We start from the raw sequence: 24,516 nt of genomic DNA on the forward strand, positions 1-24,516 counted from the left end.
CTCCTCCCCTCCCCTCTCCTTTCCTTTCCTTTCCTTCCTTTCTTTCTTTTTTTAATTTGACAGAGTTTCACTCTGTTTCACATGCTGGAGTGTAGTGGTGTCATGTTGGCTCATCTCATCCTCTGCCTCCTAGGTTCAAACTATTCTTGCGCCTCAGCCTCCGGAGCAGCTGGGACTACAGGCGTGCACTACCACACCTGGCTAATTTTTGTATTTTTAGTAGAGACAGAGTTTCACCATGTTGGCCAGGGTGGTCTTGAACTCCTGACCTCAAGTGATCCGCCCACCTCAGCCTCCCAAAGTGCTGGGATTACAGGCCTGAGCCACTGCGCCTGGCCTTGCCCACTCACTTGAACTTGAACCTGTACTACTTTATAGTATTAAGCCCAGATCCACTGATTTTAGCAAGGCTTCAAAACCATTTTACTGCCACAGCCTATATAAACTATAGATTTATATAATACTCTCTGTTCCATTTCAGTTGTTTTTCCCCCAGTGACAGAAATTGTTCTGTTTCTACTCACAGGAGTGTTATTGAATTAGAAATTTGACTTTACATGTGATGGGTGAACATCGCTTTTGTTACCTGCTTCATGTACTTTTTTGAGTGCTTATGTCCTGTGATGATGATTCTGTTTCTGATCTCCAGTACTTAGCAAAACTGGAGTTTTTCTGCAAAGCCGCAGATGAGGGAATGATTTACCTTAACAGCCCTTCAGGGTTTTAACCTAGGATTAACTAGGTTTGCGTGTTTGTTATTCCTTTCATTCAGGGCCCAGCTTCTGAAGGTAGGATGCAAGGAAGAGCTTTAAGGATCTAAATTTCCTCTGAGCCTGGGCAACATAGTGAGATCCTATCTCAATAAAAAAATAAAAATATTAGCCAGATGTGGTGACACGTACCTGTAGTCCCACCTACTTGGGAGGCTGAGGTGAGATAATCACTTGAGCCCGGGAGTTTGAGGCTGCAGTGAGCCATGATTGCACCACTGCACTCTAACCTTGGCAACAGAGCTAGACCCTGTCTCAAAAATAAAAGGGGTCTAACCTTTCTGATATTGTGTTCCAAATGTCCTATGTTAAATGCTGCGTTATCATCCCCTGCCCCTTGGAATGTAGAAACCATCACTTACAGGATAAAAGTGAACTGAGAAGCACATACCCTTGTGTTGTAGGGTAGAGGTTCTTCACCCAATCTGGAATCAGTCTGTAACAAATACTTAACAACACAAACTGAAATAATTTACAATCTGATATGAATTACTCTTTTTCATTCCTTAACTCTAACACTTGATTAGTTGCTTTCATTAAATACATCTGTGTTGATACCTTTACAGGGTTTTTTCTTCCATTTTTATTTCTGCCTCTCTCCTGTTGGAGCGACTCATTTCTTTTCAAGTGTCTTCTTCAATCACCCTTCCCCTATTTTGCCTTCACAACCTGATTATGAATTCATTTCCATTATTGAGCTTCTGTTTATCCAAATTTGCTATTTATCTCATTGCAGTTTTTCTTCAGTGCTTCCTTTGCGTAAAAGTAGCCTGAACTTAAATTATATACATGGTCATTTTCACCAGAAGGGCTAGCTAATTTAAAACTTGGGCGTATTATCTTTTCTTTCCTCAAATTCTGCAGAATATAGGGTAGTTTCAGAAATCACCCCCAGCTTTTCTCTAGACTTGGTGGCAGCTGATGCTTTCTTCTGACTCTTCCTCTCCTGGAGTGCCGACCTTCCTGCACCTTCCTCGCTGTTGTCACATGGAAAGGCTACAGGATGTTAGACAATGTCAACAGTTCACTGTGTCTCTGGCATGAAATAAATGGACCAACCAGTATCCGAGAATATTTTTTACTTGGCTAACTGATTGTATATTTTCCCCCACTATATGGAAGTTGGACTTAGCCCTTATCATGTTAAAGGTTATTCAGAGGCAGGATGGCCATGACTGTTGTCTTTGGGATGTCCTGCTGTAAAATGGGGAGTCATACCTACCTCACAGGGTAGTTGTGAAATTTAAAGAAGCTAACTTTGGTAAAGTCTCTAGCACAGTGCTTGGCACATAGTAGGGTGTGTTAATTTCTTTCCCTTCCCTGCAGGCCATTCACCTGCTCTTCCCTCTACGATTTTCCATAACACAGTTTTTACTTGGAACCAGCCTTCTGCCAAGAGTCTCAGTTTGGTTGTGTACTCCTACAACTACTATTTTTGGCTTGACTTCCCTCTCCAGCTCCCAGTGGTCCAGCCACACAGTCGCCTATTGTACCAGCTGGTTGATGTAAGTCTATCCATCCTCAGAGGAACCTGGTTACTTACCAGTAAACTGTGTTTCTCTGAAAATGTAGCATCCTTGGTAATGAATCTAGCCCCCCCCCCCTTTTTTTAAACCATTGATGAAGAATCATCTCTAACTTCCTTGTGTGATCCTCAAGTTGGAACTGGAATTAGAGAATCTAATTTGTTGGTAAAGGTCTCCTAGTAAGTTCCTGAGTCCAGGACACATGGCTCTGACCAGGTGAAATGTGGAGACCCATGAGGTAAAAATTCTTTTCACTACTCTGAGTGACATGAGGCTTAATTATGTAAACTGTCAAGGATGATACATTTTCAAAGAAAAATAAGTTGCTGGTAAGTAACTGGGATTTTGAGTAATTTTCTGTAAGTCAATAAATAAGAAGCCCACATTTGTTTTTTACCAACAAATGCTTTTGCATTTGAATATTTCATAAATGAAAGGAATATGGTTAATAGTCATGGTTAATAGTTAAAGAATGGGATAGGTTTCTAGAGATACTAGAAATATAATGAGGTGGGGGTAGACCGTCAGTTTTCTAAATAGTTGCTCTCTTAGCTTTAAACAGAAATTGAAGTCTCCAGTAGAGAAAGTCATCAAATGTAGTCTGTTCATTCCAGAAACATTTTTTGAGTGCCTACTGTTTTTTTGAGACACTGTGCTGAGTATCTTTTCAAGACAGAGGTGAAGCCACACTTGGCTCAGCTGCTTTTGCTCTCAGAGAGCTTATTTCTTGTTTCTTAGTGACTCTCGCATGACTCAGAACTGAGGCGATGGGATACTGGGGTATGACAGAGGTATGGGATTGGAAGTAGTATGTAGTGCTGCAGCCTGTGCCTTAATATTTTCTGTGCTTCCATAAGTTCTTTCTGTTAATGGGAAAAATCAGCTGACTTCATTCAGGATTTGCAGAGTATTTGCTTATCACTAGAGCAACCATAGATGAAGCAAAGCTAATGCTCCTTCTTTCTCGTAGTTGAAAACAATATTCATTCTCTAACCCTTACGTGCGACTTTGGAATTAGGTGTTAAAGCAGGTGAATAAGTCAGAGTCGGAGAGGCAGCCCACTCCCCCTTAAGCTTTAAAAGCACTTCTTCCTTCAGAAGCCACAGAATTAATTTATTCCTGCCAAATGTAAAAAAAATCAGAATTTTCTTTTTAAGAAATGAAAATTGTTTTGTACTTTAAGTCACTGGATAGTATTTGATACTATCAGTATCACTAATTATATTCAGTATATTTAGTGATTATAAGCACCTCCACCCCCAAATTTTCCCAGTTAAGTAGAAAGAAGGAAAGAAGACTTGGTAGTACTAATAAGTTGTTGTTGGAGGAAATACTCCTATTACATTGTCATATGTCTCTATTTTATTTTTTTTTTTTTGAGGCAGGGTCTCACTCTTGTCACCCAGGCTTAGAGTGCAGTGGTGCTGATCACGGCTTACCGCAGCCTGTGCCTCCCAGGCTCAAGTGATCCTCCCACCTCAGACCCTCAAGTAGCTGGGACCACAGGCACGTGCCACCTTGCTGGGCTAATTTTTTGTGTGTTTTTAGTAGAGACAGTGTTTCCCCATGTTGCCCAGGCTGGTCTTGAACTTCTGGGCTCAAATGATCTGCCCATCTTGGCCTGCCAAAGTGCTGAGATTATACGCTTGAGCCCCTTGCCAGCCATATCTCTGTTTTATATAGTAAATACTGCATGGTTGTAATTGTTATTTTGCCCCATGAGCATTGCAAGGGCAAGAACTATAGTGCAGTAATTAATTAAGCTCACGGGTGTTGCAGTCAGACTTTAAATCCAGGTTTTAATCCTGGTTTTGTAATTTGCTACCTTTCTGACTAGACAAATTATATAACTTCTCTGAACCTCAGTGTCCTCATTTGTGAAGTTTTGATGCTAAACTACATCATAAGGTTGTAATGAGGAATAATTAAGATAATGTATATAAGCACTTAGCACAGTGCCTGCAACATAGTACGTGCTCAATAAATGTTAACTGCTGTTTTTATTGGAATATTGGATGGATGGATGAAGGATTGTATCAGAGGCCAAATAGCAGGAAGGGGAAAGATTATGGGCTCTGGAGTGTTAGTAAACTGTTCACACCGTCTTGTTTACTTGGGTTATGAGCCTTATTAGTATTATGATCTTTATCTTTGCCTTTTTGGAAAGCAAATTAATGGATGAATCACTGTCACAGTTCTTTCTAACTACTCCATCCTTAAACCTTTACTTTCACTAAGGAAGGAATTATTTTTGTGCTGCAGTGACTGTGATGATTGAGAGATTATCCCACTGGCCTGATGCAACCCAATGCTGAGGGTCAGGTGTGGCGCATATGCCAGATTTCTACTCTGAATTTCACCACACCTCGTTCTGCTATTCTTAAGACATTTTAAATAAAAAATTTAAACATTTAATATGTATGTGTGTATATATATATGATTTTTCAGTTTCATTTTACTACACTTCTTTTTTGCTCTATTTTCATTGATTGTGGATTATGAATGTATGTCTAGGATATTTTTGAGAAGGCTCTGGAGGACTTACACTTGGGCAGTAGTACTCTTTAAGGAATCTTGGATTCGTAGACAGGGTGAAAAGTGCTGTGGTTATTTGGGCACAGAATTTTGCCATATTTCAGAGAATCAAAGATGCAAAATTTTTCACATTTAACATTCAAAACAACATGCATCTTAGAATCACTGTGATAAGAACGGATTATATCTTTGTTTAGTTGGCAGCATTTTTTTCTTAGTGATACAGAAGATAATGGTATACCTTGAAATCGCTGTCATCATCGATTGTATGAAATATGGTGTTTCAAGGGACTATGTGCACTGACACATTATAGCAATATGGCATCATGGCAATATGAGGAGCGGGAAGAGCAGGGGCTCCAGAGTCAGACTTTTGGAGTTTACATTCTAGCCCGAGAACCATGTGCAATCTTGGGCAAGCTACTGATCCTTTCTTTTCTATAGTTTTCTCACCTGTAAAATGGGGGCTAAGAATAGTATCCATCTTACAGTGTTATAATGAGGATTAAATAGAAGACATGTAATGTGTTTAAAATAGCCTAGCACATAAAAAATACTTAGTAATTAGCTAATATTATAATTCAGAGATTACAGTTTTGCAGAATAGATTTGAATTTACTTTGTTGTGATTGAAACACAAACCCATTACCCTTAATATTTATGTATCATGTGATAATATCAGCAGTTGACACTTAGATTTTAAAAAAGGAAGATAAAGATAAGGAAGATTAACCTAACAAGTTTTCTTATTCTTGTTAAGTAAGATTTAAGTGGCTTATTTGGTATATATATTATTATTCTGTGTGGTTGGAATGTAAGAGAAATGAAGGATGAGCTAGGAAATAAATGTCTAGCAAAAGCATGGAGCAGTTAATCAGATTGCTGAATCTCACATAAGTACAGTTTTTAATTCTTACTGATATTGGTAAGTATGGGAAGGGTTGGAGGTTTTAAACATTTGGAAAATTTGAAGCATTTTTTCACCCTAAGTAAAAGAGAGAAAAGAGAGAATCCTATTTGGTTTATATGACCACTTTACTGTCCTAGGTAAGGACTTTTTCTTCAAAATTAAATATTTAGGTAGGCAGCATCTCTTAACAATATGATGGCTAGAGCTTAAGGTTGTCCTTTTATTCTTAAGAGTCAATTTTATTTTTTCTGTTTTAGTGTTCGGTGACCAGTGACTTGGATTTTCCAACACAAGTCATCCCATTAAAGACTCTGAATGCAGTTGCTTCAGTACCCATAATGTATTCTTGGTCTCCCCTACAGCAGAATTTTATGGTATGTAAATAAGATATCTTCTGCTTATTTGATAACTTATTTGAAATAAAAAAGCATAGATAATTTTATTGTCAAGGTGAATCAAGACAGTATAAAATCTGAAAAGCTATCAAAATAACACTTGAAGTAATTTTAAAAAATTGGTTAATATAGTTTCTTTAAGGCCTGTGCAGTATTACTCTTTTCCTATATTCTCCAAAGGAAAAGTGTTAAGCAATAACTATACCTGGGATTAAAAAGATTTAAAAGATGGACTGGGCATTGTAGCTCATGCCTGTAATCCCAGCACTTTGGGAGGCTGAGGCAGACTGATCACTTGAGTCCGGGAATTGGAGATCCACCTGAGCAATACGGCGAAATGCTGTCTCTTCAAAAACAAACAAACAAAAAACACCAAAAATTAGCTGGGTGTGGTACATGTCAGTAGTCACAAGCTGCTCAGGAGGCTGAGGTGGAAGGATGGCTTGAGGGAGGCGGAGGTTGTAGTGAGCTGAGATTGTGCCATTGCACTCCAGCCTGGGTGACAGCCAGACCCTGTCTCAAAAAAGAAAAAAAAAGGAATGAAGCTTATAGTTCTTATCCTTAAAAAAGTCAGTGTCCTATAATCTAAATCTGACTTTGGGTTTTTGTTAATTGAGAACTTACTGTTTAAAACAATTTTAGGTGGCATTTTATTTTGATAATGTACATTAGATAATATTCATAGGGCTTATAAAACATGAGCTGAAACATATTTCCATTGCTAACTCTGACCCAGCAGCTTTTGTAATAAAATGCTGGAGAGAAACTGAAGCATGTGCTCTTGACTTGTATTGCTCAATGAAAAATACATAGTTGTATTACTGAATTGATGTATAAAGTGGAAAGGCTAATAAAATGTTGGTGGGAGTCCTCGGTGAACCTGCTTTAGGGAATTTTTTAGTAACTTTTATACTTTGTACAGAAGAGTGTCAACTTCAGTTACTCTTCTGTAGTTGTATAAATTTGAGTGTAGTTTGAGAATTACATTACATGACCTTGAGGGAAGTTTCATGTTTTCACAGACTGAAATTCTGGAAGAATATGGTATTTAAATTTTTCATTAAATATAATTTATGAATCATCCATGGATTTTGCTGGTCCAGCCTGGGTGACAGAGCCAGACCCTGTCTGATTTTGCTGACCAAAGCAGATTAGGCACACAATCTTTATTATAACTAGGATATGTTTTGGTGAGCAGGATGATGTGGATATGATTGAAAAGACAAAATATGTAAGTGTCACTTAATTTTGGCTTAGATATAAAGAAATCAACCCCTAGTTTAAATGAGATTAGTGCAAGTGAAATGAGATGAAAACAGGCCGCCTCCAGTGTGTACATAATCTTGAATTTGAATATATGGATACATTTAAATCTGCATTTTAATTATATGCCCCTTTTATCCCACTTTTCCTTGTCTGTCTATGGTACTGTTATCTTTATGAACTCTCCAGTTGTCCTAAATTTGTTACCTAGGGATTATTTGAGATTTTTTTCCACATTTCCTGCCTGCTAGTAGTCCCATGTATGGCCTTTTCCAGCATGTTCTTCCCTGTGGGCCATGATCACAGTGCCGGGCCGAGCCTGCGCCCTCTCACCCTTTAAAGAGCTGCTGTGTCCTCCCAGTCAGGCATAGCCAGTCCAATTCTGCTTGTCAGAATTATCTTTCTAAAATTCTGTTCTTAACCAATATCCTTTTCAAAGGCCTCTTAAGATTTAGACTTGTCTTCACTTGGAATTAGTCTCTTTAAACATGTGCTTCAGAACTGTCCAGTCTTTATCTATGGTTACTGTCATTTTTATTCTTCATTGGAAATGCTCTTCCTCCCATGAATGTCAGCTTTCTTTCCCTTGTATTCTTAAGTATTCTGTTCTCTTAATTTTTCTTTGATTGGATCTTCTTCTTCTCTGTTGTCTTCCAAAGCTTGATAAAAACTCACCTGTCATCTTTACTAGCACTGTCAACTTTGATATTCATCTCATTCATCTAAATACTGAAATATTTTATGTTTTTGTAGAATGTTCTTATTTTATATATAAGTACATATCCTTTTGGCATAAACTTTAATGGACTATCAATACTCTACATCCCTAGAATTTTATTGTATTGGATGTCTTAATTTCTTTTTTTTTCATTTTACCTTAAACTATTACAAGTTAATGGCTGTTTTAATAACCGGATCATCAAGTGGAGTTTGGGAGTCTTATGGTCGTTTTTTGGGATGGGTCTATATGGATCTTGATATACCTTATTTCATCATCCTGTATTAACATCTAAAGTGTGCCTTAAAACCGATGATGGCTGGGCATGGTGGTTCATGGTGCCAGACACCTGTCATCCCAGCACTTTGGGAGCTAAGGCGGGCGGATCACTTGAGCTCAGGAGTTCGAGACCAGCCTGGGCAGCATAGTGAGACACTCGTCTCAAATAAAAAACAAAAAACAGAAAAACAAACGGATGATGTCTTCTCATAATCTAGAGCATCTTTTTCTTTCTTAGAGGTATGTAAAATAATGGTAAGTTTGAATGATTGATGACAGACTAAGTGCAGTATTTTTTCTTGAATCAGATTTTTTTCCTGTCAACAGTTTTCTCAGATATGCTTATTGGCGAGAGGAGTCTTTTTATTCTTTGATACATTTTAGAGTTTGCTCTCTGACTAGTATTTTATATCTGGACAACTGGGTAAAGACATCTACATATGAAAAAACGGTTGTATTTTAGTTATTTCACATTTGATACTTAGAATAAACCTGCTTTTTAAATTTTTTTTTCTTATTTTTAGGTGGAAGATGAAACTGTTTTACATAACATTCCTTATATGGGAGATGAAGTTTTAGACCAGGATGGTACTTTCATTGAAGAACTAATAAAAAATTATGATGGAAAAGTACATGGGGATAGAGGTGAGCCATATGCTTCTTTTCTTAGAAAAAGGGGCTAAAGAATTGAGAGATAATTTTGTTTATGAGGCATAGGGCATGAGAAAAATTTTAATATTAAAATTAAGTTTTGCACTGAACTATAAGGGACTGAACCTGGGCCCAGGCCTAAGATTTTCAGTATTTTCCCTAACTATTTTTGGGAAAATTAGGAGGATCGTATTTGCCACCTGATAATTACGCATAGTTGGTTATAACATAAATTATAATGGCAGTAACATGTAAATTAAATAGAAATTGAGTGTATGTAGATTTTAAGATTCTTTAGTAATAAAATTAATTAGGATTGGCGCTCTGCTGTGGCATGTGGGGGCTCCAGCAGCCCCTACTGTTCAAAAATACTGCTCCTCTAGGGACTACAGTATCTGAAATTCAATCATTAGAGTCATGGTTTCAGTTTTTTGTGTCCAGGAGGCCCTGTTAAAGTGTCTGAAAGGGTAATATTTGTAATATCATCATCCATTGTCATTATCAGCAGAAAGCAGGATCTGAAGTCATCAGTTAAAGGACAGATCCGTTGTTTGGGAGGAGGCTAAAGCCACAATCAGTTCCTAGAGAATTCAGTTTTCTACTAGAAACTTTTGGGGAGGGGCTATTCGACAAAGTAGCAGGTATTAAAGATAATTTTCCTTCCTAACTTTGCCTAACGCCAGTCTTGAAAATGATCTTATCTTTTCCTTCCCTCATTTCAATAATAATGTTTTAGTGCTAGTTACTAGGCTATGCCTGTTTTGTACAAGTAGAAAAAGGATACATAAACTTTTGACATTACTACTTCCCCTGTGTGTTTCTGACATTTGATGCATTTCAGAATGTGGGTTTATAAATGATGAAATTTTTGTGGAGTTGGTGAATGCCCTTGGTCAATATAATGATGATGACGATGATGATGATGGAGACGATCCTGAAGAAAGAGAAGAAAAACAGAAAGATCTGGAGGATCACCGAGATGGTATGCCTGGTTATTAGGATTCTGTGTAGCCATTACAGCTTTCTTTCAAAAACAGTAGAAAGAGTAGAAGTAGAGCTTAGTTTCTTCTTTCTCTTTTTCTTTCTTTGCTAAATGTCACACTGATAGCAGTATAATCAAAATTAGCATATTATGGCCAGGCAAGGTGGCTAACCCTGTAATCCTAGCACTTTGGGAGGCTAAGGTGGGCAGATTGCTTGAGCCCAGGAGTTCAAGACCAGCCTGGGCAACATAGTGAGACCCCATCTCTACTAAAAAGTAAAAACATGAGGCAGGGTGATTGCTTGAGCCTAGGAGGTGTGTAGGTTGCATTGAGTTGTGATTGTGCCACTTCACAATCTGGCTGGGTGACAGAGTGAGATCCTGCCTTAAAAAAAAAAAAAAGAAAAGAGCATATTACTTGCAACATTATCTTCACTTGAGTGTCTCTGTTTCCTTTGGCTAGCAAAGAACATAATTTTTTGTGTGCTTCTCTGGACATCATTATAATATATAACATATTGATATTCACTATGTACAAGTTGTGTACTAATCACTTCATGTGCACCAGCTCACTTAATCCTCATAACGGCTTCATGAGGTGGATGTTACTATCAGATCCATTTTCTATTTGAGGGGATAGATTTAGAGAGGTTAAGTAACTTACAAGATTACACTATTGGGAAGAAACAGAGACAATAGCTGGTGTTCTCTACTTGGCAAAGCTCATGTTAAGGCAGCATAGAATAATTTGGCGGGTGAAATAGCAATTTCTAAGAAGCATATTTGAAAAAGAGAAAATAACAAAAAGGTACCTTATTGATCATCTAGTTCCGCTCCTTCATTTTACAGATGAGTAAACAGACCCAAGAGGTAAAGTTTTTCCTATTTCAAGAGGTAAATGCTCTTAAAGCTTTTCATATTTGAATTTTGTTTTTGACCGACTGGTATTCCACAGACACATGTAAAGTATGTGAGAAGTAAGTCAAACACAAAATTGAGATGATTTCTTAGAAAATCAACTTTGTTACAGAGACGTCGTTGGGTGGAGAAAATTAAAGATCGAAAACTTGTTTACTTCCATTCCTTTTTGCCTTTCATATTCTCCTATTTAGATAAAGAAAGCCGCCCACCTCGGAAATTTCCTTCTGATAAAATTTTTGAAGCCATTTCCTCAATGTTTCCAGATAAAGGCACAGCAGAAGAACTAAAGGAAAAGTAAGATATATTCCTTTGAGGCAATCTTGCCCTGTGTGGTATGTAACTCACCATTTTGGTTTATTACAAATGGAATCAATGTAGTGGATGAGCCACTACACTTTATTTACAATGTTTGCAAGATACTTGAAGCAACATATGTACCTGTGGTACTCTGCATTACAAAATATTTCCTGTAGATAGAATAAATAATTTATATCTACACATAAACACACATATGCACATAAAATCTACAGTGGTAGATTTACAGGAAAATTATCTGGATACTGATAGCAAAATTTGATGTTTAGTTAAAACTAATATATCCTTTTCCATGATATATTTGAATCATATCAATGAATTTGATTCTTCGTAACACCATGCACAATATTTAGTTGGCTCTTTATCTAAATAAAGATTGTTGTAGGTTAGAGCCATTCCTATATGTTTTAGGCAAGATGAACATCGAAAGTAACACATGGAAACCTTTTAGAAACTGTTTTCAAAAAATTGATTTTTGTTTCATGTTTACTTAAATTTTTTTTGGTTAATGTCAGATATAAAGAACTCACCGAACAGCAGCTCCCAGGCGCACTTCCTCCTGAATGTACCCCCAACATAGATGGACCAAACGCTAAATCTGTTCAGAGAGAGCAAAGCTTACACTCCTTTCATACGCTTTTCTGTAGGCGATGTTTTAAATATGACTGCTTCCTACATCGTAAGTGCAATTATTGTACGTTTTCATTTTCTATCTTTGTTGTGGAATTATGTTTTAAACCAGCTTGGAGAGTGCTATCATTTATTACAGCTAGAATTTATCATTTAATCCTGTAGTTACTTTGAAAAGTCTTTAGATCTCAGTATTATTATTTTTACTTTGTTGCTTGAGGATTGCTCTGAAATCTTTTGTATGTATTTCATTTGGACTACTATTTTCCACTAATACAGAATTCAGGTCAGTGATTTTTTTTTTTTTCCCATAAGTGCTAACTAAGCAGTTGTTTTACAATAAAACTATTATTATGAACTAACTGATAGCCCGGAGCAACATTGCTGATATTGATGAACAAATTGTGTTAAATAAGAAATTGGCCAGAAAAATGTTCAGGTAAGTAAGTGCTTGTCGATTTAGTGTAAATTTTTTTTGCCCTCTGGGTAAGTTTTTTAAAAAAAATACCTGCATTTGAATACAAGTAAAACATAAAATGTTCTTAGTGAAAATTTAAGTATGGTATATACAAAAATACTTTTTTCCCCTGGCATTTCTAGGGAATGTGGTTTCTTAGTAAATTTTCCTGGTAATTGAAACCTTTAAGCACAGTTGAAAAGCATCAACTACTTTTGAGGCACATATTTTGAAAATGTATTTAATAGTTCCTAATTTTCCTAGAGTAGTTTGCTTATTATAGTTCGGTTTTTCTCATATTGTATTTTAGTATGTCTGTCTATGTCATGGTAACTTCTTTAGGGGCTTTGACCCATTGTAAAATCGTTTTCCCCTGTACTGAATGGCCCCACATTACTTTGTTTTGAGTTCCTGTGCCTACCATTGACAGATTTATTCCTCCTCATTCACCAATGATATGTCTTTTTAAGCTTGCCCAAGCTGCTGTACCTCACCTCCTCCTAAGTTTTTGCTGTGCTTATTGTTCCTGCAACTCATAATGTGTTGAGTGATGTACACATTGGTCTGGAAATGTTAAGTTTTGTTTTTGTGTGTGACATATTAGTGGTTTAGTTATCTTAAAACAGAAAACTTGAAGTAGATTTTAGAATTATCATTATATCGTAACCTCCTTGCTCTTGTTCTCAACTTCTATTCTGGTTTAAATTGATTTGGTAGTTTTAAAAATTCGTAGTCAGTCATCCATTTGTTGCTTCAGCCATTGGACAGTTAAGCCCTTGAAATAGTTGTCTTGAATTTCATTTTAATTCCCCTTTACACACCATCAATTTATGAATTACATCCAGTTTTTATTAAGAATATCGGGAAGGGGAGCATCACACACCGGGGCCTATCATGGGGAGGGGGGAGGGGGGAGGGATTGCATTGGGAGTTATACCTGATATAAATGATGAATTGATGGGTGCTGACGAGTTGATGGGTGCAGCACACCAACATGGCACAAGTATACATATGTAACAAACCTGCACGTTAATGCACATGTACCCTAGAACTTAAAGTATAATTAAAAAAAAAAAAAAAAAGAATATTGTAAATTGCATGCAGATATCACTATGCCTAAAGAACTGAGTAGAAGCACTATTTTGGAGTCGCCGAAAGGTCCTTCCAATTTGTTGTTTATAGATGTAGCATTTAGTAAAGTTTTTTGCTGTAAAAATGAACCATAGAAGTAGGACACTACTTTTAAACATTACAAGAGTTCTTTTATTGTGCTATTCAGAGATGAGTAATTTTCTTTTTTTTTTTAACTTGAACCTTGAACCTCTTACATATCTCATCATTCTAGCTGGGGAGAAGAGAGGAATATTTTACTTTATTAATAAAGTTGGCTTTCATGGAACTAATTGGCTGCCTCCTTGTAGCATTTGGTAGCCATGGGTCCGACTTTGCTAGGCCCACTTTTACTTCTTTTTACAGTAGAGCCAATGTCTTCATCATTCAATCCTAATGAGTTCTATAGGAGCTTCATTGCTTTACATTAACTTTGACAAAATACCACACATAGTATATTTTTCTTAGGTAAAGTAAGTTACTAAATCATTAAATACATACATTCATGCATTATGGATGGAGATGCATTCTGAGAAATGTGTTGTTAGGTGATTTTGGCATTGTGTGAACAGGGTGTACTTACACAAACCTAGATGGTACAGCCCATGACACACCTAGGCCACACACCCTTCAGCATGTCACTCACTGTACTGGATACTGGAGGCAGTTGTGACACAATGGCAAGTATTTGTATATTTAAATCAATAAACATAGAAAAGGTACAGTAAAAATGCAATATTATGATTTCATGGTACCACTATTGTATATACGGTCCATCATTGACTCAGATGTTATGCAGTACATAACGGAATTTTTTTTTTTTTTTTTTTTGGAGATGAAGTCTCATTCTGTTGCTCAGGCTGGAGTGCAGTGGTGCGATTTCAGCTCACTGCAGCCTCCGCCTGCTGGATTCAAAGGATTCTCCTGTCTCAGCCTCCTGAGTAGCTAGGATTACAGGCACCCGCCACCACGTCCAGCTAATTTTTGTATTTTTAGTAGAGATGGGGTTTCACCATGTTGGTCAGGCTGGTCTTGAACTCCTGACCTTAAGTGATCCACCTGCCCCGGCCTCCCAAAGTGTTGGGATTACAGGCGTGAGCTACTGCGCCTGGTCGATTGTATGTTAAATGTAGCGTTTTGTGCTTTAGTTTTCTGGTCTCTATCTTGGGGATATGGTACTACTTCCTTTATAGAGCTGTTGTGAGGATTAGATGAATTAATGTGTGGAAAATAGTTAAAATGGTACCTGACTCTTGTTAGCTGTTGTGATTTTTAAAATAGGTCATCATTCACATGGTTTACGTTTCCAAAAAGTATTAATATGAAGATGTGCTGGGCGCAGTGGCTCATCCTTTTAATCCCAGTGCTTTGGGAGGCAGAGGTGGAAGGATTGCTTGAGCCCAAAAGTTTGAGGCTACAGTGAGCTATGATCATGCCACTGTACTCCAGCTGGGTGACAGAGTGAGACTCCATCTCTTTAAAAAAAAAAAAAGGTATGAAAATGTGTACAATGAAGTCTCCCAATGATTTTCTGTTCCCCATCCATCGAATTTTTACCTCACTCCTTCCACTTTTATTAGTAGTTAACCACTTTTATTAGTTCTCTTGTAATTTTTTTTTTTGAGACGGAGTCTTGCTCTGTCGCCCAGGCTAGAGTGCAGTGGCTGGATCTCAGCTCACTGCAAGCTCCGCCTCCCGGGTTTACGCCATTCTCCTGCCTCAGCCTCCGGAGTAGCTGGGACTACAGGCGCCCGCCACCTCGCCCGGCTAGTTTTTTGTATTTTAGTAGAGACGGGGTTTCACCGTGTTAGCCAGGATGGTCTCGATCTCCTGACCTCGTGATCCGCCCGTCTTGGCCTCCCAAAGTGCTGGGATTACAGGCTTGAGCCACCGCGCCCGGCGAATTTTTCTTCTTTAAAACACAACTTTGCCCCTTTTCCCCCCTTCCTTTTCTCATCAGTCTTTATGGCTTTTTACAGATATATAAAAGATGATTTGTTTTGTGAGAATGTCACTTGTTTTTCTCCAGATTAATTTTCATTTTGTGTAATTTTGAATAGTCCATTTCCAGCATTTCCCTTTTGTATATGAGGAAGCAAGTTTTTGCAAGAAATTCTCTGAAGTTTCCACTGCTGTCAGTGTTCACACTGTTTTCATGTAGCAGTGTATCCGCATTTGAATCTTTCTCTTACGTTATTTTGGAATTTTAGGTTTCAAACGGTGTATCTAAAATCTGTTTTTTTGACATCATAATTTTCTGTAGCAAGACACTGTAAGCTCTCACCAGGTTCTTGGATTGGGTATGATTCACAGGAATTGAACGTTAGTAATCTGGGGTTGTCCTCTTTATCATTAAAACGAGTTTTACAACTGGTGACAAGCTGATTGCTGACCTTTCTTTAGAAATCAAGAAACTGTATGTCAGAATTAAAAATAGGAAATCTGATTTAATTGTAGCGGGAATATCAGCTGCTTAAACAGAGATAGTAAGATTCAATTTAAGTAAATGTTTATGTTTACAACCATAGTTATGTGCATCAGTGTTACTTGCAAGGAGAAAAATGAGAAATTATGAATCATTCCAGAATTTACTGTTTTTCCTTCCTGCTTAATGGTTTGAGGAGGAGGAATGGAGAAGACATTGCGATCGTTCAGTAAGAGCTTGAAGGAAAGTTATATAAAGTAATGTAAACCACATATTAGCAAGATTATAATCCATTAATTGACTTTTCCAGTGGAACTGGAAAAGTGAAAAAGTATTTAAAGTTATATTAGATTCTTTGTTTCATTTATTTTGCAGCTTTTCATGCGACACCCAACACTTACAAGCGGAAGAACACAGAAGCAGCTCTAGACAACAAGCCTTGTGGACCACAGTGTTACCAGCATTTGGTAAGACGCAGTGCCTTATTATTGCAGAGGGTACTGGAGAGGACTTCATTTTGCACTTTGGTGGAGGTGATCAAGTCAGCGTTAATGTTGTCTGCACCCGTGCTGTTATGGGCCATATGATAGACAGAGCTTTCTTACCCGTGCTGTTTCTTCCATAGCTCATGTACTGCACATTTTAGTCTTTCATTAATGTGGTATTATTCTTTTTAAAATCTGTGTTATCTCTTCAGCAACATTTCAAGGCCTTTAGGATCAAGGACTCCTATGCCTTCCACAAAGTCTATGAGAGTTGTGAGGCACAGATAGTCCACTTAGAAAGCAGGCATGCAGTAACCATACGCAGTAGTAGATCCTAAGCCCCTCTCATAGCCATATCCCTCTGCTTGAGTTTTAGATGCACTGTCATTTCAGCTATCTGATAGGTTCCGCAGAATTTTTTTTTTTTTAAATGATGGAGAAAAGGTAAGGGGTTAGGAAAATATGAGGTAGAAAAGTTGTTTTTTACGGGTACTCTCTTATTTTTACCATTTCCCCTCTTTGAACCAAGCCACTCCTACCTAGGAACTAAATGGGTATATATTGCCTGTTGGATTTTGGACAGAAGATTCATTGAATGGCACCTGCAGAAGGTATCCTATTTTAAGCAATTTGGTTTTGTAGAATGAAGTATAAAACTGTTGGCTGCTATCAAACTTCTCCCTTCTATTTCCACTAAAAAAAAATGGAATTCTTGAGCACTTGTTTTATAATATTCTTTACAAGGCAGAATTTTGTTTGGCTCATCTAAAATGTTTCTGTGGTCTCTCTAAACCATGCTTTTACCATTGTTTTATACTTTGAGACTGGATTATTGTACTTCATAATGCAAGATGTAACCCTCAGAGTCTTATTCTGAAGTTCCTTTCATGTCTTCCTGTGGCTGTGTATCCTTCACAGGAAAAAAAAATGTTGGATGTTTTAATAGTAAGACAGGAAGTGACAAAGTCAAGCATGTTTGTGTTTGTGTTCTTGTATACTTTAAGTATTAACACAAAGAGGTATGCATTACCTTAAACTCTGCATAGGTAGTCTGACTCCGTGCACATTAGGTATATGATTCTTTTGTAAAGATTCACTTTTAAATAGACTATGTCCATAGAGATAATTACCTTTATTACATGAAGTATATTTCATACTTTATCTTCTTATATTTTAACTTAATTATAACCAGTTAATATATTTTACAAATTCACAATATAGAACTGTCTTGCCTGATTTTTGTACCATTCTAGGAATATATAGAACCCATATTTCTCTTTCTGAAATTTTCAGACTATCAAAAGCATATCAAAAACCAGTATATTAGACATGCAAATGATTATTTGTGATAAATGGATAATGTGATAAATTTTTTGACTAACCTGGCTTATATAGTATTTTTTTTCTCTTCCATCAAAATGAGTTTTAGAACTTTGCCCTCATGTTGACATTTTTCATTTCGTAGGAGGGAGCAAAGGAGTTCGCTGCTGCTCTCACTGCTGAGCGGATAAAGACCCCACCAAAACGCCCAGGAGGCCGCAGAAGAGGACGGCTTCCCAATAACAGTAGCAGGCCCAGCACCCCCACCATTAATGTGCTGGAATCAAAGGATACAGACAGTGATAGGGAAGCAGGGACTGAAACGGGGGGAGAGAACAATGATAAAGAAGAAGAAGAGAAGAAAGACGAAACTTCGAGCTCCTCTGGTAAGACATGTCTAATAACTGGGATTTACTCTTCTGTGAAAGTTCATATTGTGAGGATTAAGGATGTATAATGCATTGAATAATTTTCTTAGTTGGTTAGTTTCAGTATAAAGACTAGAGTCTTAAGACCAGCATTATCTCAAGAATGTGTAGCTGTGTTGCTTGTGTTTCCTGCCTCCACCCTTACCCTGGCTTGTGGTGTTTGCCCTACTTGTTTGTTTGAAAGTTGATGATGCAGTTTATTCTCATTCTTTGTGTCATTTTCTTTTTTCGATCTTTCTCAGATAGGGAATGATGAAATTTGGATCATTTGGTTTAATATTCTTGATGTTTTATGAATAGTTTTGTTAGAAAATGTGAACTGCTGAGTTAGTATTTTACCGATTGGATTTTAGTTATCCTTATCTTTTTGCTTTTTTCTTAAGCACACCCTGAATTTTACTTCTTAATATTATTTCCAATCATTTCTTGACCAGTGCTTACATTTGGTTTTGTAGAAGCAAATTCTCGGTGTCAAACACCAATAAAGATGAAGCCAAATATTGAACCTCCTGAGAATGTGGAGTGGAGTGGTGCTGAAGCCTCAATGTTTAGAGTCCTCATTGGCACTTACTATGACAATTTCTGTGCCATTGCTAGGTTAATTGGGACCAAAACATGTAGACAGGTAAGATATCCGATAAAAGTGTTGTTAAAAGAGCTTCAAATATAGAGATAAAAATGTACTCATTGTCCAAACAAAGAAAATTCTTGGTTCTTACTAAGCTCCTATTCATCTCCTAAAAATAATTTTTTTTCTTCCCAAGAGGGAATTGAATGAAAATTATTCTCCAGGTATGTTACAGAATTTCCCCACTGTAGACTTTTAAGGTTAGATAGCAGTAGATTTTAAAAGCTAGTAAGAATTTAAATTTAGCATCACAGTTCTTGACCAGAATATAATTATAGCTACCCCCAGTGTGAGGGTAGGGACAGCGATGTCTGTTATATCCCCAGCATCTAGCAGTGTCACAGAAGAGACAGACATTTTTCTGGTATGCATGAGTGTAAGAATGGTTTGCCTAAATAAGACTGTCCTCATGGCTCTGTGACTGTGCCTCTTGTCAGGTGTATGAGTTTAGAGTCAAAGAATCTAGCATCATAGCTCCAGCTCCCGCTGAGGATGTGGACACTCCTCCAAGGAAAAAGAAGAGGAAACACCGGTGAGTCTGCCATGAAGCTGCTTAGAGAAGTCAACACAGATAGACACTGCAGGCAAGGCCCTTCCTAAGGGTCGTTGTTGGTTTCTACTTAGTCTATTTAAAAAAAATCTTAAATGCCATCAAAAACAGAACTATGGAATCTTATTTTCACTGGGAATTGCTAGTATTTTTCTATAAGAATACAGCAGCCTTCAGTATATTTGGTATGTTAAGAGTCATAAAAATTATAGTTACCAGACGGAATTTGGGTTAAGAAAAACATATTTAGTAACTTTTGCAGTAAAGGCTATATAAACAATTACTTTAACATCATGAAGTGTTCTGTGTTTCTGATGTGAGCTCTGGCCCAGTTTTATTCCAGGAGCTTGAATTTCTAAGTTGTGTGGTATTGCATTCTGATACTCCTAATGGGTACCCTACTATAATATAAGCCTGTTGTGAATGTTACTGTCACCTTAGCAAATGTTTTCAGGTTGATTTGATTTGTAAATGTGGAGCCAGAAAAATTTATGAATGGACTATCTGCCCTAATCTCCCCATACTTCCACCTCACATGTTTAAAAATGAGAAACGTAAGGGTGCAGTTAGATTATGCTTCAAAAATTGTGTACAGGCTCATGTTAAACATTTTGTTACTTTAACATTTTGTTACTTTAACAAAATAAGTGTAGGGCCAACCCAATTTAGAATTTTTTAAAATCAAGTTTTTTTTTTTTTCCCATAGGAATTTAGGCTTTAGGAGATGCTTCTGAAATTTTGGTTCAATTATTTCTGACCATGTAGTTCACTTGATTGGTTTGTGATGCCTGAAATTAGAGGAAGTGATCAGTGTCATCCACATCAGAATAAATCAACAGGCAGACACACCAGCTGCTTTGTGCAGCATTGGGAGCTCAGGAGTTCTGACCAGGAGTCATGGATGAACACAGGAAATGACGTCTTGCCACACCTGGGACAGCCTGAGCCATCAAGCTGTTTGAGTTGCTTCAAACTGATGGCAGATATACACTGGGCAGGGCATGACTCTTGGCTTTAACGCACTGCTGTATTCATGGCACGGATAGTTCTAGTTAAGCAGCTCTCTGTTGGATTTGTAGCGTCCCGCAGAAGTTTGGTTTCATTTTCTTTGTGTTTTTGCAGGTTGTGGGCTGCACACTGCAGAAAGATACAGCTGAAAAAGGGTTAGCATCTTTCCATTCCCCTCATTATTAGCTTAACAATGTCTGCTTTGTTTTCATTTGTTTTAGAATAGTAACTGGATTAGAGCTCGGGTTATTCTAATGTAATTGCCTTCTCTACATTAAACCAATTCGAATGGAGAATGTCTATTGATGAATCCCCAGTCAATTCTCTTCTGTAAAGTGGAGGCTGACTGGAAGGTATGAGTCCGAGTTAGTTGAAGGAGAAGTGCTTTGGGATGGGACTTTGATGTAGCCACACTGTATCTAGATGGAACTCACAAGTACCTGGGGGTGGGAGAGTATTTTTGCCATCGTTTTGGAAACCGGAATATGTGTAACGTTATGCATTCAGTAAAGGCAGGCCAGCTCCACTCCACAGGTAGTAGGGAAGAATGTACTCGTGTTAATTGTGTATGATCGTTTCCATCTCCCTGGATTCATTGGCCTGCATGATGTTATCTTTACTCAGACGGCTCCTCTAACCATGTTTACAACTATCAACCCTGTGATCATCCACGGCAGCCTTGTGACAGTTCGTGCCCTTGTGTGATAGCACAAAATTTTTGTGAAAAGTTTTGTCAATGTAGTTCAGAGTGTAAGTATTTGTTGCTTTGATGCAATTGCATGAGAACTAAATAGGCCTTTGGTTAGCAATTTAAAAAATCAAAAATAAGAACACAGGAGCACTCCCTTGTTTACTTGACGAAGCTCATGGATTTGACAAGTATTTATTGAGCCCCATACCTGGCCCTGTGCCACTGGCTGGTCAGTCGCCTGGGTGTTGTGTGTCTTATGTGTGTGAGGCAGGCAAAGTTGTATTAAAGGAACCTGAATTTTATTTTTTTCTTCTTTGATCATTTAAATTAAGTTGTATTAAAGTCGGCACAGATTGTAAGAGGAATCTAGAAGGAGCTACCCAGATAATTTTTGGACACCAGAAATTGTCAGTTAGGAGGGTTTTAGTCTTCAGAATAAAGGAATGTAGCATAAACATAGTGGATTTTTATAATTGTTTAATGAGACTGCACATGAAGCTTGAGTACTAAGGGAGTGTTTAGAACTAGGGGCTATGAGAATGGTCAAGGACCATGGATATTGTTTCTTCACACTTACTTTATTCACACTTACTTTAAATATATACACTGTTTAACAAATGAAAATGGAAAACAACTCGGTGGTCTTTTTCAGTACAAACAGCTTTAACTTCGCTGTTAATACTTCCATTTCCTTGTCTATACAGTAGGGCAATAAGGTGGTTGTGAGGGTTGAGAGTCAGTCAGATGCTCAGTACACCCCTTGCCACGTATCTTTCTGCAAGTTTTTGCATATGGTGATGATGGTGATGGTGGTTATGAGTGAAGAACCTCCAAACCTCTCTCTGAAGGTCAAAACCGCTTTCCGGGATGCCGCTGCAAAGCACAGTGCAACACCAAGCAGTGCCCATGCTACCTGGCCGTCCGAGAGTGTGACCCTGACCTCTGTCTTACTTGTGGAGCCGCTGACCATTGGGACAGTAAAAATGTGTCCTGCAAGAACTGCAGTATTCAGCGGGGCTCCAAAAAGGTGAGTAACAGTCGTTTCTGGAAGATTGTTAGTAGTTAGCTATTTAGTGATGCAAATGTCAGGATTGTCTTAGATGATTTAGCTGGGGCAAGAAGTAAAAGTGATCTTGAAAGGTGCAACTGATGAGAAAGTGTTGATAATTTTTGCTGGGTAGTGCACCCTTGGGCAGTCTCTTCAGTTTTCTATAGAGCACCGTACTCTGATAATAGGAGAAACCAGCAAATTCTGAGAAGTAGCCATTCATGGTATCAGATTTGGAATAAGATGTATTTTTTCTAGCTGTTTAATAGATTATTTGAATTTCTCTTTTAGTTAATAAAACTAGTAGTGTATCTAGTATCCTTAATGCAAATAAATGGTGATTTCTATCAAAATATAGACTCATTCTCATCAAAGAGTATAGATTTCTTATTATGTAGAGTAAAAGATGAAATTTCCCATGGCAGGTTTTTATAGACTTACTTCCTGTTTGTTTAATAACCTTGAGGCCGGGCGCAGTGACTCATGCCTGTAATCCCAGCACTTTGGAAGGCCGAGGTGGGCTGATCACGAGGTCAGGAGATTGAGACCATCCTGGCTAACACGGTGAAACCCTGTTTCTACTAAAAATACAAAAAAATTAGCTGGGCGTAGTGGCGGGCGCCTGTAGTCTTAGCTACTCGGGAGGCTGAGGCAGGAGAATGGCGTGAACCCAGGAGGCGGAGCTTGCAGTGAACAGAGATCAAGCCACTGCACTCCAGCCTGGGTGACAGAGCAAAACTCTGTCTCAAAAAACAAAGAAACAAACAAAAACCTTGAAAAAAATCCAGCTAGGAATTCTGTATTTTTAGTGTGGGGAATTGTATGCAGGTGGTTTAACTCTCTGAGCCAGGAAGTAATGACTGAGCGAAAGAAACTCCAGCAGCATGTGTTTGGGGAATTTGGTATCATTTTTTTTTTTTTATAAAGGCAGATAAGGTCTTTCTTCAGTTCTTTTTATAATAATGGCTGACATTTATTAAGCATGTAAAAATAGGCACTGTTCTAAGTGCTTTAGTGGATTTGTTCATTGATCCTCCTAACCCTATGAGTGAGGAATAAGTGTTAACCCCATTTTACGGGTAAGGAAACCCAAAGTCACAAGACTTGTAAAGGAGGAGATAAAATCCTCCAGGCTCCCATTACCTGCCCTTATGCTGTGTGTGTGTGTGTGTGTGTGTGGTGTAGAGTAGACATATCTTTGTTGTTGGACCATTTATTTATAATTGAGATCACACTTCTTACCAGCAAGTCCCCTTCTACCAGAAATTGTGCTCCAGGCAAAAAACACTGAAGTTTTCTTGGTTTTGTTTCCTTATGTCTTTGAACCAAAGTCTGTGTTTATGGCAGAGAGCTGTGCAGGGTGGTGGGTTTTTTGTTTTTAGCTGTGAGTTTTTTCTTTTCTATTAGACATTTAGATCATTTTACTCTAGGCAGTTATATGTCCATTTAGGTCACTGGATCACAGTGACGCTGGTTCAATTTCCGATGGCATACCCGCTCAGACCTAAAAATCTCAATTTCTCCCCCAAACAGCTTACCATTGTACTCCTTCCTGACTTTGTTCAGAAAGTGGGTAATTCTATTCATACTGACATGTCTTTATAAGACATTTTTTAACTCTGAAAAATGTTAAACTATGTAGATACTTTTTACCAGTTGGGTTTCATTTGCACAGCAGTAGTTAGCTGTTTAATTTCTGATCAGAAGGATATTTGGGAAGTTCACCTGACAGGTGAGTGGTAAGATGGTCCAGAATAGGAATAGATTGGAAGCTTAGGTGATCAGGGAAGCCTTTATAAAGGTCATAAGAAAATTTTGGATGAAAGCATAATAATGAGCCATGATGAAAAATTGGCATATGTTTGGGAACACATCCCTAAATACATAATTTACAGCAATGATCATCCGGCATTTCTGCTGAAAATAGACTACTGGACTGACAAGATCATGGTAATCCCTCCCGATAGTTTCTTGTGTTATCCTGAGGAGGTGGGGTGGAAGAACAAATCCAAAGCCAAGTTGCCATGAGCTTCAGAGGGAACCAGCACCAGTGAAGAATCAGGGGTGTCCTGAGGCTGAAAATGGAATAACTGTTAATAGAAATCACTTGGGGGAAGTAGAGGGAAAGGTATGGAGAAGAAGAGTGATTTGGTGGTGTCCTTAAATTCAGGTTGAAAGTAAATTACTCGAGGAAATCAAGAGCTGAAGAAACAGGGAAGCCAAAAGTGCAGCAGGCCTAGAGCACCTTGCTGAATGATGGTCATTGCAGAGGACCAACACCACCAAAGTGTTTTCTGTAAGACAGAGATTCTTATGTGCTGTATAAGAAAAACATAATGTTCATAGCCATTCTCAGCAGCTTTCACATTGACTGAAGCTGTGTGCTCCATTACTGCCTTAGAACAGGTCTGAGGATTTACAGTGATAGCTTTTGTTTTCATTCTGTAGTCTAATTTGTCCCCAGTCCATC

General features: G+C 37.9%; 1 protein-coding gene across 10 annotated transcripts in view; it reads left to right on the top strand.

The window, feature by feature from the left end:
- The window catches only part of EZH2 (enhancer of zeste 2 polycomb repressive complex 2 subunit), a 70,272-nt gene that overhangs the window by 41,284 nt on the left and 4,472 nt on the right, over positions 1–24,516 (top strand). For 4 of the 10 annotated variants that reach the window (XM_017862412.1, XM_017862410.1, XM_017862408.1 and 1 more), the window contains exons 4-15: positions 6,000–6,116; positions 8,922–9,042; positions 9,890–10,030; positions 11,143–11,245; positions 11,782–11,945; positions 16,264–16,355; positions 17,839–18,079; positions 18,577–18,746; positions 19,187–19,281; positions 20,422–20,462; positions 20,932–21,057; positions 21,847–22,025. In XM_017862412.1, coding sequence (XP_017717901.1) covers positions 6,000–6,116; positions 8,922–9,042; positions 9,890–10,030; positions 11,143–11,245; positions 11,782–11,945; positions 16,264–16,355; positions 17,839–18,079; positions 18,577–18,746; positions 19,187–19,281; positions 20,422–20,462; positions 20,932–21,057; positions 21,847–22,025 — 1,590 coding nt within the window. Of the gene's footprint in view, positions 1–2,096; positions 2,276–5,999; positions 6,117–8,921; positions 9,043–9,889; positions 10,031–11,142; positions 11,246–11,781; positions 11,946–16,263; positions 16,356–17,838; positions 18,080–18,576; positions 18,747–19,186; positions 19,282–20,421; positions 20,463–20,931; positions 21,058–21,846; positions 22,026–24,516 lie in introns of all 10 variants that reach the window. The other 6 variants (XM_017862415.1, XM_017862413.1, XM_017862414.1 and 3 more) reach the window with 3 other exon arrangements.

The sequence above is a fragment of the Rhinopithecus bieti genome, unplaced genomic scaffold (genome assembly GCF_001698545.2).
Source record: "Rhinopithecus bieti isolate Rb0 unplaced genomic scaffold, ASM169854v2 scaffold_64120, whole genome shotgun sequence".
Lineage (NCBI taxonomy): Eukaryota > Metazoa > Chordata > Mammalia > Primates > Cercopithecidae > Rhinopithecus > Rhinopithecus bieti.